The 18,309-nt window shown below is 37.2% G+C and overlaps 1 protein-coding gene and 1 pseudogene across 1 annotated transcript; both read left to right on the forward strand.

Annotated features, from left to right (window-relative positions):
• Positions 1–287: 287 nt before the first annotated feature.
• Positions 288–1,233, forward strand: LOC103748894 (annotated as a pseudogene).
• A 14,319-nt stretch (positions 1,234–15,552) lies between these two features.
• Positions 15,553–17,242, forward strand: LOC103748867 (olfactory receptor 2AG1-like). The gene is made up of 2 exons (XM_008851650.1): positions 15,553–16,472; positions 17,215–17,242. Exons 1-2 carry the CDS (start codon positions 15,553–15,555, stop codon positions 17,240–17,242), a joined length of 948 nt encoding a protein of 315 aa, XP_008849872.1.
• The last annotated feature ends 1,067 nt before the right edge of the window (positions 17,243–18,309 follow it).

Consider the following 18,309-nt stretch of genomic DNA (forward strand, 5'->3'; position numbering starts at 1 on the left):
AAAGATACTTCAGGTTTAATGCCTTGAGCAGTACTATCATAATGTACCCAATGTTTAGCTATTACTGTGGTAAGTATGTTCCATTCAGAGAAATCTTTCAAGATACAGTTAAGAACTAGAACTTGGGAAATCAACAAGCAAAACTCTTTGCTAATAGGAAAGATGTTATCATGTTTGAATCCTTTTGGATAATAATATAAAGGTCCTCTGATGTTACAAAACTACATTCCATATTAGCAAAACTTCACTGAGCATCAGTCTCTAGGCAGCTAAAAAGACCACACAGAATGGAAATTTGCAACTCCACCTTTGGAAGTAGCTTCATCTTGGTGGGGATTCTGGATGGTGGTGGCTCTCCTGAACTTCTCTGTGCCATGATTACAGCCCTGTACATATTGGCCCTGACCAGCAATGGACTGCTTCTCTTGGTCATCACAATGGGTGTCCAACTCCACATATCCACGTACCTCTTACTTACGCAGCTGTCTCTCATAGACCTCCTCCTCACATCAGTTATCACTCCCAAGGCTGTCATGGATTTTCTCCTGAGACAACACCATCTTCTTTTGGGGCTGTGCCCTTCAGATGTTCCTAGAACTGACACTGGGTGATGCTGAAGACCTCCTTCTTCTTTCATGGCCTATGACAGGTATGTACCTATTTCTCATCCACTGAACTATATGATCTTCATGAGGCCAAGTATCTGCTGACTTGGGGGTAGCCATATCATGGATTCTGGGATCCATAAGTGCTTTAAGATACACTATCTACACCATGTACTATCCATTCTACAAATCCCAGCAGATCAAACCTCGCTCTGTGAGATTCCTCCTTTGCTGAAGCTGGCCTGTGGTGACACCTCCAAATATGAGTTCATGGTTTATGTGATGGGTTTGTCTTTCCTAATCCCTCCTCTTGCTGTCATCCTGTCCTCCTATATTATAATTGTACTCACTGTGCTCCACATGCCCTCAAATGAGAGCAGGACAGAAAACACTTGTCATCTGTTCTTCCCAGCTCACTGTGGTTGGGATGTACCATGGGCTCTTATTGTCATGTATGTCCTGCCCAGTGCCTATCATAGTCTCACACAAGAAAATATGCTCTCTGTTTTCTACACAATTGTCACTCCTGTGTTGAATCCCCTCATCTATTGCATGAGAAATAAGGAGATCACTGGGGGCTTTGAAGAGAGACCTAGGAAAATGCTTCTTGCAAACTACCTTTTGGTAGTTCTAATAGCAATCTTCTAAACCTGGTTCCTTCTCCATGACAGGTTTCTGACATGAGTGAACTTCTTGTGAAACTGTGACACTTAAAGCGTATCTTTTCTATCAAAAGATGGATGTTTGTGTCTTACAGGGCTTTTACTGAGTTCATTATTGTATGATTGTATTAATTCAACTGTGAACCTAAAAATTTACAGCCACCTTTGAAAGAGATGTATCCTTGCTCTGGAATGTGTTACTGAATATGTTAAAGCTGTAATGAAATGCTTCTAAAAAAAACTTGAAAATAAAATTTGAAAATTAAAAAAAATATATTGAGTTATACAAAAAAATGGATGTGACTATCTTTGTTAAATTCTCTTTGAATTTTCTCTTCTCAAGTTTTTTTACAAGATAAATTTCACACAGTTTAAAATCATGAGTTAATTTCTATTTTCTAAATGTTGAAACCTAGCTAAGACTGCTTAAATGATATACTGCCTGAATGTGACCCATTATGAGTCCATAATGGACCACAGTCCAGAGAAAATAATTTCAAGTTTATGCATTACACATCAGTGAGAGAAGATTCTTTAGGACTCCACAAATTTTGTCTCAACTAATTTTGGTAAATTGTAAATTGGCAGTGACATTTTCATCTAAAGTCAGGTTGTTAGAAGTTTACATCATATTCACTCTTCTATTTCCAAGTATCAGCATGAGCCTGTATGGATCATTTCAGGTTTTTTTTTTCTGTGTGTGTATGTAATCGCTTTTTTCTTTTTATTTCCTATCAGGGGTGTGTTGGGATTTGAATAACTATTTATGCTACTGCCCTGTGAATCATAAAAGTAAACAGGTGAATGAAATCATATTCTTCTCTTTTTTCTTAAGTATGTCTTGAGGCATGTCAATAATTGAAAACATTTTATATGGTTTTATGTTTGTACCTGACTTCAGTGTGTTCATGTGTCAAAATATGCTATGTTACCCCACATATATGGTTAATTTTTATGTTTTGTGTCAGTTAAACCACTAGTCAGGATGACCATCACCAAAAATACAAAAGAAAAAAAAATGCTGACATGGATGCAGGAGGGAGAACTGCTTCCACACTGTTAATGAAATGACACACTGATGCTGCCACTTTGGAAATAAGTCTGGGGTTTCACAATAAAATGAGCTCTAGAACTGACACATGATCCAACTATGCTGCTCCTGAATGTATACTACGCATACTCTATTTCCTAGTTTAACAATACTAGCTTGTCCATGTTTTTTGCTGCCTCACAGCCAAAATTGTTGACTGATATACTCCACAGGAAATGTGTGTCAGGGAGAGTCAATCATGCCTCCTAACTAACCTGTTCGTACTAGTTCCACAAGGAGGAAGGACTAAGGGTACCCAAGTTGAGGAAGCCTATAGGGAGACTCTCACCATTTTGTATAGCTGTGAGAAGGTCACACCCATGCCTGGATGGAGACTTTCCAGTGCAATCTTAGGAGAACCACTCACCCTCTTGTAGGTTAACCTTCACCCACTGCTCGGTGAGTAATCCTAATAAACTCATTTGTTTTCCCCAAACTGCACTTTCACAGAATCATACCTTGCTTTGTCAAAGGAACCCAAATGAGGAGGGTTCTGGACATTGCTCACACTTCCCAGAAGGAATTTGAGCAAAGGAGTGTATTTCTGTTTGTGTAAATATCTTAATTCTCATTTCTAAATGAACAAAATAGCATCATAACTATTTCAATTATGAAACCAAAATTAAGTTCTTTTTAAACTGATCTTATAATAATTGAAAATAGAATAACCAAAGTGTGTGTTGTCTGCAGAAGTATGACCATCTAATTCTGGTGGGATAAAAAGTGTGGTAGTTTGGACAGAAAATGTCCCCTGTATGCTCATGTATTTGAACACTTGGTCCTGAGTCTCTGCTCTGTTTATGGAGCTTCAGGAGGTTCGGGCTTGCTGGAGGCAGTATGTCATTGGGGATGGGATTTTACAGTTCATAGCATCACTGCACTTCAGTTCACCTTCTCTGCTTTCTGTCTGTTGGTGACGATGTAAGTGCTCAGCTTCCTGCTTTGGTCGTTTACTGTCATACCCCCAAGGCCATTATGAACTCCCCTCTGGAACTATAAGACCAAAATTAACTCTTACTTCAGTAAGTTTCCTTGGTCATGGTATTTTGTCACAGCAACAGAATATTAAGTAATACAAGAATAATGCCAACAGTCTGTATTGTCTTGGGTGCTTCTGTGGTCTCGCTCACCAATTACTCCTAGGGAAGTAACTAATGCATGACACTGAAATTTTCTTGTAATAACCCATGTCTTCTGAGGGGTAGCATTGTTCACCTATGCAGAATACCACTGTTAAAAATTCTTTTTTATCAGGACTTGGGAGGCAGAGGCAGGCGGATCTCTGTGAGTTCAAGGCCAGCCTGGTCTACATAGTGAGTTCCAGGACAGCTGGGGCTACAGGGAGACCCTGTCTCAAGAAAGACCAAAAAAATTCTTTTTTAAATATATGAGTCATATCAGGTCTGTACAAATGCTTCACTGGATAACACTTATTGTATATGACAGAATGCGTGAAATCTTGTTGAGGAGTGATTTGGGGAGTGAGGATGGCAGGGTGGGTCTAAATATGATTAAGATCTGTTATATATAAAATCCACAAAACAATAAAAATATATATGAAAAATTCAAAAATTTAACAATAAATAAAAAATATCTTTAAAATTGTTTTAGATAATGTTTGAGAGATGGCTCAGAGTTTAAGAGCTCTGGCTGCTCTTGCAGAGCAGTAGGTTTCATTCCCAGGACCCACATGGTGTTTAACAACTGTTCTTAACTCCATTTCCAGGGGAATTCAACACCTTCTTCTGACCTCTACAGGCAGTGGACATGGGTGTACTCTAGGACAATCACAAAACAAAAGATTTAAACAAGGATTCATAAATAAGAAAGAACAAGAACCATTTGTCTCTTGGGCGCTGGTTGACCATACTCAGTATAATATTTTCCAGTTGCATCCACTTACCTGCAAATTTCATAAATGTGCAACTGGACAGGAATCTCTCTCCCTGCTGGCTAGCATTATAGTGCTAGAATGGGCAATGCAACCTGCTACAGGGACAAACGACATCAATGGTCTTATCTATCACTGAACCATGTTTGCTACACCACTGATCTAAGCAGGCAAGACACACATACCGTTACAATAGTGGCAAAACTGTTTTGTGGACAAACATAAACAGCTTTCTTGACTGGCCCACTCCACAGGCCAAAAGGAAGAACCTCTTGATGTTCATTTACTAAATTATCATGCTAGCCAACTGCCTTATAAATATGTTTGAATTTGTAGATTGTGCTACCCTCATCTTTGATTGAAATGATTCTTATCACAGAGGGTAGTAGTTAATGCAGAGACATGACTAGTCAGTGTTCTGAGAATAAGCAACTGTGAATGCTCATCAGTAAATAGAACATCTATGTCAACCTCAGGGTCAGGGAACATCACAGAAGAGGAAGTGGAAAGAATGTAACATAGAGGATTGGGAAGAATGCTGTGAAATGGTGGTCTGTCCATGACAAGACTATTTCATACATGAAATCACAAGATCTGTGTTGACCTGCATAAGAAATGCACATGATCGGGCCAATTAAAATTTCCACCATGAAGACAGCGGGTGGCTCCCAAAGCCCCACCTCTGCTGAAGAACTATTAGAAGTTAATAGTTGTTGGGTGAAGAGGTCACTTTTTCTTGGGAGGGTGGCTACTGGTAAGCTGCCCAAGCACATGACAGAAGAACAAATTGGGCTCATTGATATACATATGCATCAAACTCTGGTACACCCAGTTTCATAAAAGCAGTACTACAGGACTTTAAACTGATTAACCTCAACTCAGTAATAACTGATGACTTCAATACCCCAGTATTCCCAATACACAGGTCAACCAAAGAATAAACAGAGATATATCTAAATAAAATGACATTGTATAACAAATGGATCTAAGAAACATTTGCCAAATATTCCACTCAAGCTCCAAAGGATACATTTTCTATTCAGCAGGCCATGGAAGTTTCTCTAAAATTGATCACATATTGGGATACAAAACACACTTCTTTAAATAAAAAATTGAAATAATACAAGCAGTCTATCAGAGGTTAATGCGATAAAGCTAAAATCAACAGCAAAAGAAGCTCTCGTGCCTACACGAACTCATGGAGAATAAACAATGCACTCCTGAATGATGAATTGTTCAATAAAAAAATTAAGAAAGAAATAAAAGTATTCCTGGGACTAAATGAAAATGATAATACCACACAACAAAACCTCTTGGAGACTTTAAAAGCAATCTTAAGCAGGAAATTTATAGTTCTAAGTACCTTCATTTAAAACATATCACGTGGTCCTTTTAATAAGATGATGCTATACAGCAGTCCCTTCTGCATGAAATAACTACCATCATCACCACTTCAGCTGAGCATGGTCACTAAACACAGTCACAACTGGGCTTGTTGACAGTTGTGCTCATTCATTAAAGGAGTGCCAAGCAGGGTCACTCGACCCTCACTTGAATATCCAGCCACTCTTTCCAGCCACTCTTCCCAGCCAACTAATCCAGCTTTGGAGGAAAAGAAAAGAAAAGAAAAATGAGGAAGAACCCAATAGAGGGATGCTTTTGGAAGCCCTTGTCAAGAAACTCTAATGGACTCTCATATGAACATTTGAAAATTGTCCTGTTCTGACTTTTTTCTAGGTCCCTGTCTATTTGGGAGTATTTTTGACAGACCCACTGAAGCAGTACTCCAATTGCCTCACCCTGCATCCCTGTTCAGCATGGAAGAAACTAAAGCAGTCTGCACCCCTATTCCCTATTGGCAATTTAGGTAATGTCTTTAGAGAATGGCATGATAAGAACAGGAGGTAGGAATTGGGAAAGCAGTTAAGGCAAAAAGACCCCAAAGAAATGTAGCCAGTTTCTTGGCTAAAAGTCAAAATGTCCTTGGGCCTGTTAGCAACATACTCTGTTCCAAGGCCAAAAATATCAAAAGTATTTGGGAGCTTGTAACTAATCCTTCTAATCCTTAAAAGATTTTAAGGTTACCTCTTCAGAGGGGGAATGTTGGAGGGGAGGGAGTGGACATGGATTTGATCAAAACACCTTATATGCATGTATGAAATTCTCAATAAAGTTTTTGTAAAAATTAAAAAATACATATTATTTTAAAATTAAACATAATTTTTAAATCCAAAAAAAATCAGAAAGAGTACATATAAATGACTTAATGGTATAACTCAAGACTCTGGAAAGGCAAGAACAAACAAAACCAAACCTAGCAAATGAGAAGAAATAACAAAAATCAGAGCAGAGAGTAATGAAATAGAAACAAACAAACAAACAGTACAAAGAAGCAATGAATCTAAAAGCTGATTCTTTGAAAAGGTAAACAAGATGTCTCTTAGCTCAGTTAAACAAAAGAAAGAAAGAAGAAATCCAAATTAACAAAATCAGAGATGAAAGAGGAAACATCACAACAAACACCCAACTTATCCAGAACATCATTAGTGAATAGTTTAAAAAGCCTATACTCTATTAAATTTTGAAATCTAAAATAAATGAATGATTTTTATGGATACTACCAAAGCTAAATCAAGAAGAGATCAACATGGCAACTCAATCAGACAAGGGCCCTTAGTGGAACAAAGGAAATGGGCTCGGGCCATCCTAGCCTGGGAACTGTAGGCAACTGTTTATTGCTAGGTGAGGGAGAGAACATCTTCCTTAAGATCCCCAAATAGACTGACTAGACTTCAGTGGATGGACTTGCACCAAAGCACATCTGGGTACAAATGCTTGACTGGGTAGGATTTAGCATGTATGACAGAATGGTCTATGTGGGGGCATGGATGGGAGAGGGTATCTAAATTTGATTAAGAACTATTGTATGAAATGCACAAAAGCCCAATAAAAATATTTAAAAAGAAGGGATCAACAGCTTAAACAGACCCATAACAAATTAGAAAATTGAAACAGCACTGCAAAACCTTCCAACGAAAAATAGCACAGGCATATTTGAATCCACAGCAGAATTATACCGGACTCAAAGAAGATCTACAACCAAAACTACTTAAATTATTCCAAACTAAAGAAACAGAGAGAGAATTCCAAAATTCTTCTGTGAAGACAATATCACTCTAATACCAAAACCAGTTAAAGACACACAAAAAGGAACCATAGTCCCATATCCTAATGAAAATAGATGCAAAAATTCTCAACAAAATACTCACAAACTGCATACAGACATAAAATCAAAAGACCATCCACCATGATCAAGTTGGCTTTATACCAGAGATGCAGGGATGGTTAAATGTATTTATTAATTTTTTATTTATTTAATAACCACATGATTAGAAGAAGAATTTCATTACAGCTTTAACGTATTCAATAACAATTTCCAGAGCAAAGGTACATCTTTCAAAAGTGGCTGTAAATTTTTACGCTCACTGTTGAATTAATACAGTTATACAATATTGGTAATAAATAAAAGTCAATAAATGTAATAAATGGCCTTAAAAATAAAAATTACATGGTCATCTCAATAGATTCAGAAAAGGCCTCTGACAAAATCCAAAATGCATTTATGTTAAAAGTCTTATAGGTAATTGGACTGAAGGAACATACCTCAACATCATTAAAGATACATACAACAAATCCACGGTCAACATCTTTCTAAATGAAGAAAAACTGGAAGCACTCCCAGTAAAACCAGGAACCAGACAGGGTTTCCACAATCTCCACTCTTCATTATAGCACTTAAAAAATCTTGCTGGAGCAATAAGACAAGAGAAGGAAATTAAAGGAGTACTAATTGGAAAAGAAGTGGTCAAATTATCACTATTTGAAAGTGATGTTTTCATACCTAAGGGATCCCAAAAAGTCTACCAGAAAACTCCAAGAAATGATCAATAGTTTCATCAAAGTTGCAGGTTACAAATCACTTTACAAAGATCGGTAGCCTTTCTATATACTAATAACAAGCAATTGGAGAAAGCATTCATGGAAATCCCACCATTCACAACAGTCTCAAGGAATACTTAGGAATAAACCTAACCAAAGACATTTAGGATGTCTATGTGAAAATTTTTAATCTTTGAAGAAAAAGATTGTGGAAGACACTGGGAAATGGAAAGACTTCCTGTGTTCATTGATTGTAATCTATTTTTGTACAGGGTGCTAGACATGGTTCTTATTTCATTGTTCTAATGTGGAGATCCAAATTTGTAGCACCATTTGTTGAAGATGCTGTCATACCTCATGTGCCTATTCTTGACATCTTTGTCAAATATCAGGTGGCTCTACTTGCATGTACATATGTTTGGATCTTTTACTATGTTCCATTGATATTAGTGTCTGTTTTTGTGCCAATGCTGTGCTGTTTTTATTAATGTAAATAATTTATTTTGAAATCTGTTATGGTAATCCCTTAAGCATTGATCTCTATGTTCAGGATTACTTTGTCTCTCCAGATCTTTTAAGATCTCATATGAATTTTAGGAATATTTTTATATTTTAGTGAAAAATATCATGAGGATTTTGATGGGGATTGCACTAAATTTGTAAATTGTTTTTAGTAGGTAATTTTCACAATATTAATTCTACCAATCAATGAGCATGTGATGTCTTATAGTGCCTTCCTCAATCTCTCCAAAGATTTAAAGTTTTCATTGTAGAGATCTTTAACATCTTTGATTGGTTTATTCCTAGATATTATTTGAGCCTACTGTGAATGGGAGTATTTCCATGATAACTTTATCTGACTGTTTGTTATTGTACATAATATGATATGTAAAGGCTAATGATTTTTGTACATTGATTTTGTATCCTGCCACTTTGGTGAAAGTGTTGACATCATATAATCCAGATAAACCACTCCTTGGCATTTACCCAAAGGACTTGGTATCCTACTACAGAGATATTTCCTCAGCCATGTTTGTTGCTGGACTTTTCACAATAGCTAGGAAATGGAAAAAACTGAAATTTCCCTTAACCAAAAAAAATTGTACAATGAAAATGTGGTACATTTACATTGTGAAGTTCTACTCAGCAGTAAAGAAAAATGAAATGATGAAATATTTATGTAAACAGATGGAACTAGAAACTGTGAGGTAACCCAGACCGAGAAAAACAAGTGAGGCATATTCTTTCTCATTTGTGGATAATACCGTCCATCTTTACTGTCAATATATATCCTGATATAACCACAGGAGCCAGGAACATGGAAAGTAACCAAGTGGGGAAAGGAGGAGAAGGAGATTGAGAGAAGGGTTTAATATTTAATAAGAAATGGGAAAAATCAAGGGAAAATTGGCAGTAATTTAATTAGTGATGGAGGGATGAAGCCTACTCAGGGAGCAGAGAAGGAAAAAAAAGATAAATAATACTAAAGTGGTGTGATCAACCAAAGAGATGTATAGCACTTAAGAAGCCTACTGAACACTAGAGATATAATATAAATGTGAGTGAATGTGTTTACCTGATGGTTTATATCAAAAATCATGGTGCCTGGCAGGAAAATCCTCACTTAGAGCTGTTGGTAAGAGGAATCCAAGAAACCCTCCAAATAATACATGCTATTTCCACAGCACTTGACTGCCTTAGAGAACTTGAACCTAAGACCCTATTGCTAAAGACAGGACATTCTTCAAACATAGGACTTGGAACGATTGAACTGGAACTGACTAGGAAGCCTCCTCCCTAAAGACTAGCTCTCAAGTTTCAGAGGATAAAATGCAAGCTGCCAAGGAGGAAACTAATCAAGGACTCCACTTAGCTATAAAGTGTACAAACCACAACAATTGTCCAACCCAGAAAACTTTATTGGTGCAGCAGTGGTACTTTAATCTTGGGAGTAATCAATAGCTGTCAAATTAGACTTAAATCACAAACAATGGGAGAGAATCCAGCCTGATATTGTAAAAATAGCCAAGTACACATAGTTGGAAAGATCATAGACTTAGAGAAGAGCCCATTTTTGTCACTTTCCTAAATCAATGTAATTTATTACTTTATTATAAAGACCCTTATATGTACAGACAAGTGAACCTCTCATTACTCATCAAAGAATATTCTTTTTGCAATGGATGGAGACAATTACAAAGTTCCACAACTGGTCAAATGTAGATAACAAGTGCCTCTGAGGTGCCCAACACTAAGAAACACATATACAATGCAACCTCTACAGAAAAGACTAATAGAACATCACAGAAGATCGGGGGCACAAGATAAATGTAAGAACTAGAGGGATAATACACCTTCTGCTAATTAATGTGTTCTAGACATGATGGGGAAGCTGCACCAATAAAATTTCCACAGTATGGTAGTGTAAGAAGATCTGACTAAAAAAAAAAAACACTTGACATGTCAAGGTGGATGGGGTTAATGTCACATGGTCCCACTTCAAGAGGAATAACTGCAGGCAGTCATTGGATGCTGAGGGATGAAGAACAATTTTTTTTCCAGGGACTGGCTCCCTGAGAGGTTATCATCTCAAAATGACAGCCCTAAACACAGGTACACAGGAGCGCCACTCAATGCACTCATTCCACTGTATATGTATATTTGTAAACTTATCTATGATTGACCATAAAAGTCAAATCAGAGGACAAAAAATTAAGAGGGAGTTGGGGGACGTGGGAAAGTTGGTGAAAGTGTGGGAAGAATGGAAATAGTGCAAAGGCAATATTTATGTATGATATTCTCAAAAACAAAAATTTAAAAAGACATGTTGTAAAAATACATTAAAAAATTCAAAGAATAACAAAAAAGGGAAAGGTACACCCAAAATAGAGTACCTTCAGAATGTCCTTTAGATTAATTGTTTGCTGTTTTGTTTGGTTTTGGTCAACTTAACACAGGCTGGAGGCACCTGGGAGGATGGAAACTCAACTGAGGAATTTCTTCCATCAGATAGGCATGGGAGCATGTCTATAGAGCATTTTCTTGATTGTTGAATGATATGGAAGGCCTAGGCCACTATGTGCAGGGCCACTACCAGGCAAGTGGTTCTGGGCTGTATAAAGAAAGTAGCTGAGCAAGCCAGGCAAAAGCAAGCCAGCAAATAGAGTTCCACCATGATCTCTGCTTCAGCTCCTTCCTTCCGATTCCTATCTTGAGTTTCTGAGTAATATCACTTAAAGATGGACTGTGCTTTAGAAGTGTAAGATGAAATAACCCTTTCCTTCCAAAGTAATTTTTGATCAGTGTTTTATCACAGCAACAGAAAGCAAACTAGAATACTTACTAAATCTAGCAGTCTGACAAATCTTTTATCAGATAAATCTTCAGAAAAATATTATATTGGATAATTAACCACATATGTGAATTATGAAATTCACAGTGCAATTATGTTTCTCTAGTTTTCTAAATAGTAAAGACATGGAATAAAGGACTCTGCATACTCTTTTTGTAAGAAACATATGTCCTATAAAGCTAAATTGACACCTATCTATTTACTCTGTGAACACTAGCAACATGTTGTTTTATGTTGATAATATCTGCTTGTGATTTCATATGCTGTTTTGAGTCAATAAGGCTCAATAAAGGAAAAATCTTTTTCTGGTAAGGTAATGTATCTCATTTCTTTCCCACAACATGCTTGAGTTTGTTATTCAATAAATAGAGTATGTTCTTTGTTCAAGGGAGATGTTTCTGAAAGAAATCAGGACACATCGCTTCAAAACAGATTGGGCCCACTTTGGGTTTAAATGAATCCAGGAGTTATTCTTTATTTGATGCTGCACTGCCACATTCAACAATATCCACTGTGGATAATCCATTCATTGATTTCAGTGTCCTTCCAAGGTTTATGGTTTCAGGAATGGTATTTTGTAACTTATACACCACACACACACACACACACACACACACACACAAATTATTCTTTGGTAGTTGCAAGGAAGGTTCATAAAAGAGAAACATAGAATATAGTTTAAGATTAAAGCTATGTGATTGATTTAGCTTGTAAAAGTTGATTACAAGAGGAGTTCAAAGCCTGGTAAGATTGCTTACATTGATTTCCTAAAGACCAGCTAAGTGTGAATGCTGATTGCACAGTGGGAAGCCATATTGAATAGATAATATTAAATGAGCTCAAAACACAAAATTAACTTTGTTTACAAGATTAGGTAAGACAAAAGCATTTCAAGAAAAGTCATTTATACAGCCACTAGTGCACTAGTGGCATGGCTAGTAGTGGGTAACCAACCACTCTGTGGTTGTCTTTGAGTCCTGATTCTCAGGAGGAATTCATACTTGGTACTCTAACCTTGATGTAAAGTACAACTGGAGAGGTTCTGTCCACTGTTGTTATTTTGAAAAAAAATAATTGTATTGTCAGATTTCTTTCAAAGTATTTACATGTATACTCATATATCTGGGTTCATTTCAGAGAGGTTCCTTTCTTTTTGGTATATATGTTGGGTGGGATCCATGGAAAGAGGAGAGGAGAAATTAAAGGTGAATATGACTGTATTTCATTTTATATACTTAATTTTTTAAATTAAAAGTACAAATTTTGTTAATATAGTACACAAGAGCACTATAATTTCAACAAAATTTGTGAATCATTTTAAGGTTGATGTTTATAATATGATTAGATTTGTTTGTCAAAATTGGTGGAGCTTTGAACTAAAAATGTTTTGGGGGCTGGAGAGATGACTCAGTGTTTAAGAGCACTGGTTGTTGTTGAGAGGACCTGGGTTCAGTTACCAGTACATACGTGGTGGCTAACAAACATCTGTAACTCCAGTTCCAGGGGATCTGATGCTCTCTTTTGACTTCTGCAGGCATTGCATGACATGCGTGTCTACATGCTTACAAGCATATAGACAACACACTCATACACATATAATAAAAAGAAAGAAAATATTGAAAAAATGATTTGGCCTTTTTAAATTGTGCTTTACTCCATGTTTCATACTTACAAATACGTATTTCAAGAACTACACTTACCAATTCACTTTCTGAATCACATTTTGTGCTCAGTATGATCTCCCATATATGATCTAGTCCCTTGCTATAACTTTTCTTCTGACTTAATTTATTTAGAGTTGTTGGAGGCAAATTCTTTTACTTTTTAATTTATCTTCATTAATTGATGAGAGCTCAGATGTGCACAGTCTAGATATGCAGTTTTACCGACTCAGCATTTATAAACAAATCTCTTCTTTGTCCTATTACTTCCATTAATAGGTCATTGTCATTTAAGTGTATTTACATGGTGGGTACCCTATCTTTTATCTCTAAGAGTATTATAAAAGGTTTTAATATAAAACCTCTACATCTGTAATACTATATAAAATGTCTTTTCACTTTACTGCCTAATACTTGGAAAATTGAGCTTTTATGTTAATCATCACTGATGGTATTAAGGCATGAGACCATATACAAACTTGCACTGGACTGCCACAATCAATGAAAAGAAGATCTCACATCTACAGGGTATGCAGAACAACCTTGGTCAGTTGCAAATAGTCTAGCTTAAGAAGGACAGAAATAAAGGAAGCAGCACCTACAAAGCTGGGAAACCCATCTCATCCTCTAGAACAGAAGACTCAAGTCAACAGAAACCATGCAGTTCTGTTTAGCTAGAAATTTTTAAACAGATCATCAGTATTTCCTTTACAGTTACATAGAAACTGAAGAAAGTCAGGTGTGGTCAGGGTGTGTTTTTCTATAACCTTGGCAATTGGGAGGCTAAGGAAGTTGGAACCTGCTTTCAAGAGAGAGAAAAACCCAGGAGGGCCTCAGAGCTCATTTAGTGACAGAAGAACTCAAGCAAGCCAGGAAGCACACCCGGATGGATTCATTAGCTTTCTTTTTCCTAGACTAAAATTTTCTGGGAGTCCATTTGAGATGAGAGACAAGTCCATCTGAAGGTATACATAGGAGAAAGAAGAGAGAAGGTCATAGATAGGTTTAGAGGACAAATTGCTGTTGTCCTGGTAAAGGCTTTGGTTTAATCCTGGCCCCAGGGACATTTAGATGGGGCACAACAGGACCCATTGGGCATCTGATCTAATATCTACTTACTTTCTACAACTTTCATCTTGGCTCCCACGTGGCAGCAGGGATAAAGTAACAAGAGCATCTGCACCCAAGAAGTCTAAAACCTGATAGCAAGCTAGGACTCCCTCCAAGTAAGCTGTTGAACTGAAGCATTTGCTGTTAACCCTTCTCAGATTTTAGAAACTGAAAGACATTTTTACTCCATTAGACACGGAACAAAGACTGTTTCCCTGGCTGTTTCCAGACAACAACTGCAGATGAGATAAGGAACAGAACAGCCCTGATGTCTGACATTGGAAGCATTCCTGACATAGTTCATCAACTTAGCAAAACATAAACAAATTGAACACTGATAAAGAAAACTGCAGCTGCCATCTTGCACATACTAGAAAAGCCTCAATCTTCAAGTAGCCTAAGGTAAGCCAAGTTGGTCAGGCATCCTATTTTCTAACCACCTGAGGTAAGGAATTTGTATCTGTTAATGAAATGTGTAGCCTCTCGGCCTTTTGCCTCTCAAAGCAATACTTTTCCAACACAATTTTGCTTAGTGTTAGACTATCAGTAATCTTCTCTTAAGCTCATTGAACAATGTTGGGCTTGACCACAGAGGTAACTAATATGAAAACCTTGTTCTAGTCCAATGAGATTTGCTGCAAACAAACATGAGCTAATGAAAAGTAGAAAATAAGGAGGACAGATCAGTGCCTAAAATCCCAGCACCTAGGAGACTGAAGCAATAGATTAATTTTAGTCACACTGTGCTATCTAGAAAGACCTTCTCTTGGAATACACTAACAAAAAAGAAAATTTGGGAAGTGAAATGGAAGTAATTTATTCAAATCATGCCTTTGTATCATTTGAGAATTTCATAATCAAAGCAAGTCTATGCAGGAAACTATCTGGGATATTAAAGCTGTTAATTAAATTTGCACAAAAGGTATAGTGGGTTAGGTGATTGACCTTAAAACAGAGATAATTTAGTTCTTCTAGAAGAACAAAAACCTCAGGTTTACTATGTTGAGTATTTTCATGAGGTCACATCAACAAACTGTTAGTCACTATTGTGTTATATGTGCTACACTAAGCCAGATCTTTGAAAATAGACACATAGAAATTTGGAAACCAGAGGGGAAAATATGATCTTACTGGAAGCATTTTAGGGATCCTAAGGTATCTCTGATGTTACAAATATAGGTTCTATGTTGCCAAAACTAAACTGGGCCATCGGTTTCTGGGCATCTGAAAAGACCACACAGAATGGAATTCTGGAACTCCACCTTGAGAAACGGCTTCATCTTGGTGGGGATTCTGGATGACAGTGGCTCTCCTGAACTGCTCTGTGCCACAATCACAGCCCTTTACTTCTTGGCCCTAACCAGCAATGGACTGCTGCTCCTGGTCATCACAATGGATGTCCAACTCCATGTGCCCATGTACCTGCTGCTTGGACAACTTTCTCTCATTGACTTCTTCCTCACATCAGTTGTTGTTCCCAAAGCTGTCATGGATTTTCTGCTGAGAGATAACACCATTTCCTTTGGGGAATGTGCCCTTCAGATGTTTCTGACACTAACACTGGGTGGTGCAGAGGACCTCCTTTTGGCTTTCATGTCCTATGACAGGTATGTGGCCATTTGTCATCCTCTGAACTACATGATCTTCATGAGGCCAAGCATCTGCTGGCTTGGGATAGCCACATCATGGATCTTGGGATTTCTAAGTGCTTTAGGATATACTACCTATACCATGCAATATCCCTTTTGCAAATCCAGGGAGATCCTAGACCTATTCTGTGAGCTCACTCCCTTGCTGAAAATGGCCTGTGCAGACACCTCTAGATATGAACTCATGGTTTATGTGATGGGTGTGACCTTCCTAATTCCCCCTGTTGCTGCCATCCTGGCCTCCTATACATTAATTCTGTTCACTGTGCTCCGCATGCCCTCAAATGAGGGCAGGAAGAAAGCCCTTGTCACTTGCTCTTCCCACCTAACAGTGGTTGGGTTGTACTATGGGGCTCTAATGGTCATGTACATTCTACCCAGTTCCTTCCACAGTCCGAAGCAAGACAATATCCTCTCTTTTTTCTACACAATTGTCACCCCTGCTCTGAATCCCCTCATCTACAGCCTGAGGAATAGGGAGGTTATTGGGGCTTTGAGGAGAGTCCTGGGAAAGTGGTTGTTGCCAACACAATCTGCTTTTTAGGTAGTTGTGCCAGCTGTCTTCTAAACGTAATTCCTCCACAATTACAGAAAGTTTCTGCTGTGAAGGAAATTCTACTTGTGAAAGTAAGACACTAAGAGGTGGTTTTTGCTAGTGACATCTTGGAATGTCTCTTTCCTTTCTGCAAGTCTTCTCTTCATGGGGTATTTTACAGGATACAATTCACACTGCATAAAATTATATTCTGTTGTTAAAAGTTTATCTCTATTTTCCAATGTATCTGCTTACTCAAGAAAGTCTAAAGGACATTACTAACTGATCACAACTCTTCAGCTTTTAGGTCTGTACCAGACCAAATGCCAGGAAAATTAATTTTAAATGGATGGCTGTGAAGGAAATTCTACTTGTGAAAGTAATACACTAAGAGGTGGTTTTTGCTAGTGACATCTTGGAATGTCTCTATCCTTTCTGCAAGTCTTCTCTTCATGGGGTATTTTACAGGATACAATTCACACTGCATAAAATTATATTCTGTTGTTAAAAGTTTATCTCTATTTTCCAATGTATCTCTTACTCAAGAAAGTCTAAAGGACATTACTAACTGATCACAACTCTTCAGCTTTTAGGTCTGTACCAGACCAAATGCCAGGAAAATTAATTTTAAATGGATGGTTCAGATATCAATGAGAGAGCCTTCTTTAGATGTGCACAGTTTTATACAAAGAAATCTTTGTAAATATTAAATTGCCCAAGAGAATTTAGTCTAAAGTCCACCTGGTAGAAATTTGCATAAGGTTCCCATTTCTCTTTCTAAGCATCAGCCTCAATGGATCCTCCGACAGATACCTTTGTTAGATCTTGTTGTGAGAGAGACGGGGGGTGGGGAACAGAGAGACAGAGACAGAGAAAATTGAGGACTTATGCTCCTTTGTTGGGAATAATAAAATCAAAGAGGCAAAATAAACCATTTTTTATCATTGTTATTAAGCATGTTCTAAAATATCTCAACATTTATAGTGATCCATATGCTTGGTGTATGTGCTACAATATGTACATGTGTCAAACTACTGTATGATATCCCATATACATGCTTAATTTTATGAATTTTTTAACTGTTACAACTCTAGTCAAAATTGTCTTCATAAAACCACAAATGAAATCAAATAGTGGCTTGCACAGTGTTAGTCAGAGGGTAAACAGGTGAATCTATTTTGGAAATAAGCCTAGAGGTTTCTCTAAAGCTACCATATGACCCGGGTATGTCATTTCTGATCCTGTACTGAAATGATTCTATATCATGCTATAGAGACACCTGCTTGCTCATGTTCATTGCTGCTACATTCATAACAGCTAGGAAATGGAATCACTGTAGAAGTCCGGTACTGGATGAATGGATAGTAAAAAAAAAAAAAGTAGTACATGTAAACAATGGAGTTTTATTCAGCTACAAAAAATGAAGTTATTAAATTTGCAAGTACATTTGTGTGACTGGAAAACTTATACTTGATTGAGGTAACCCATACCAAGGTAGAGAAATGCACGGTGATCTCTCTCATATGTGAGTTCTAATGTTAAATCTTTTGTGTTTAACCTGGTATACCTGTAGAAGCCAGGAAACTAGTAAGGGGATATTTGGGTGTTGGGAGGTAACTTTAAATAAGGAGGGTTGCAGAATATTGAGACATAATAGTAGAGACCAGGAATACTTAAGGTGAAATTGTTCAAACAGGGAGCTGGATGGATGGAGGGTGGAGAAGACATGGGATGAAGGGACAATTAAAAAATGAAGGGTAGATGAAAAATACACATAGAAACATACCATCTTAGAATTCTATTACAAATAAATTT

This window comes from Nannospalax galili, unplaced genomic scaffold (assembly GCF_000622305.1).
Source record: "Nannospalax galili isolate Female #2095 unplaced genomic scaffold, S.galili_v1.0 scaffold426, whole genome shotgun sequence".
NCBI lineage: Eukaryota > Metazoa > Chordata > Mammalia > Rodentia > Spalacidae > Nannospalax > Nannospalax galili.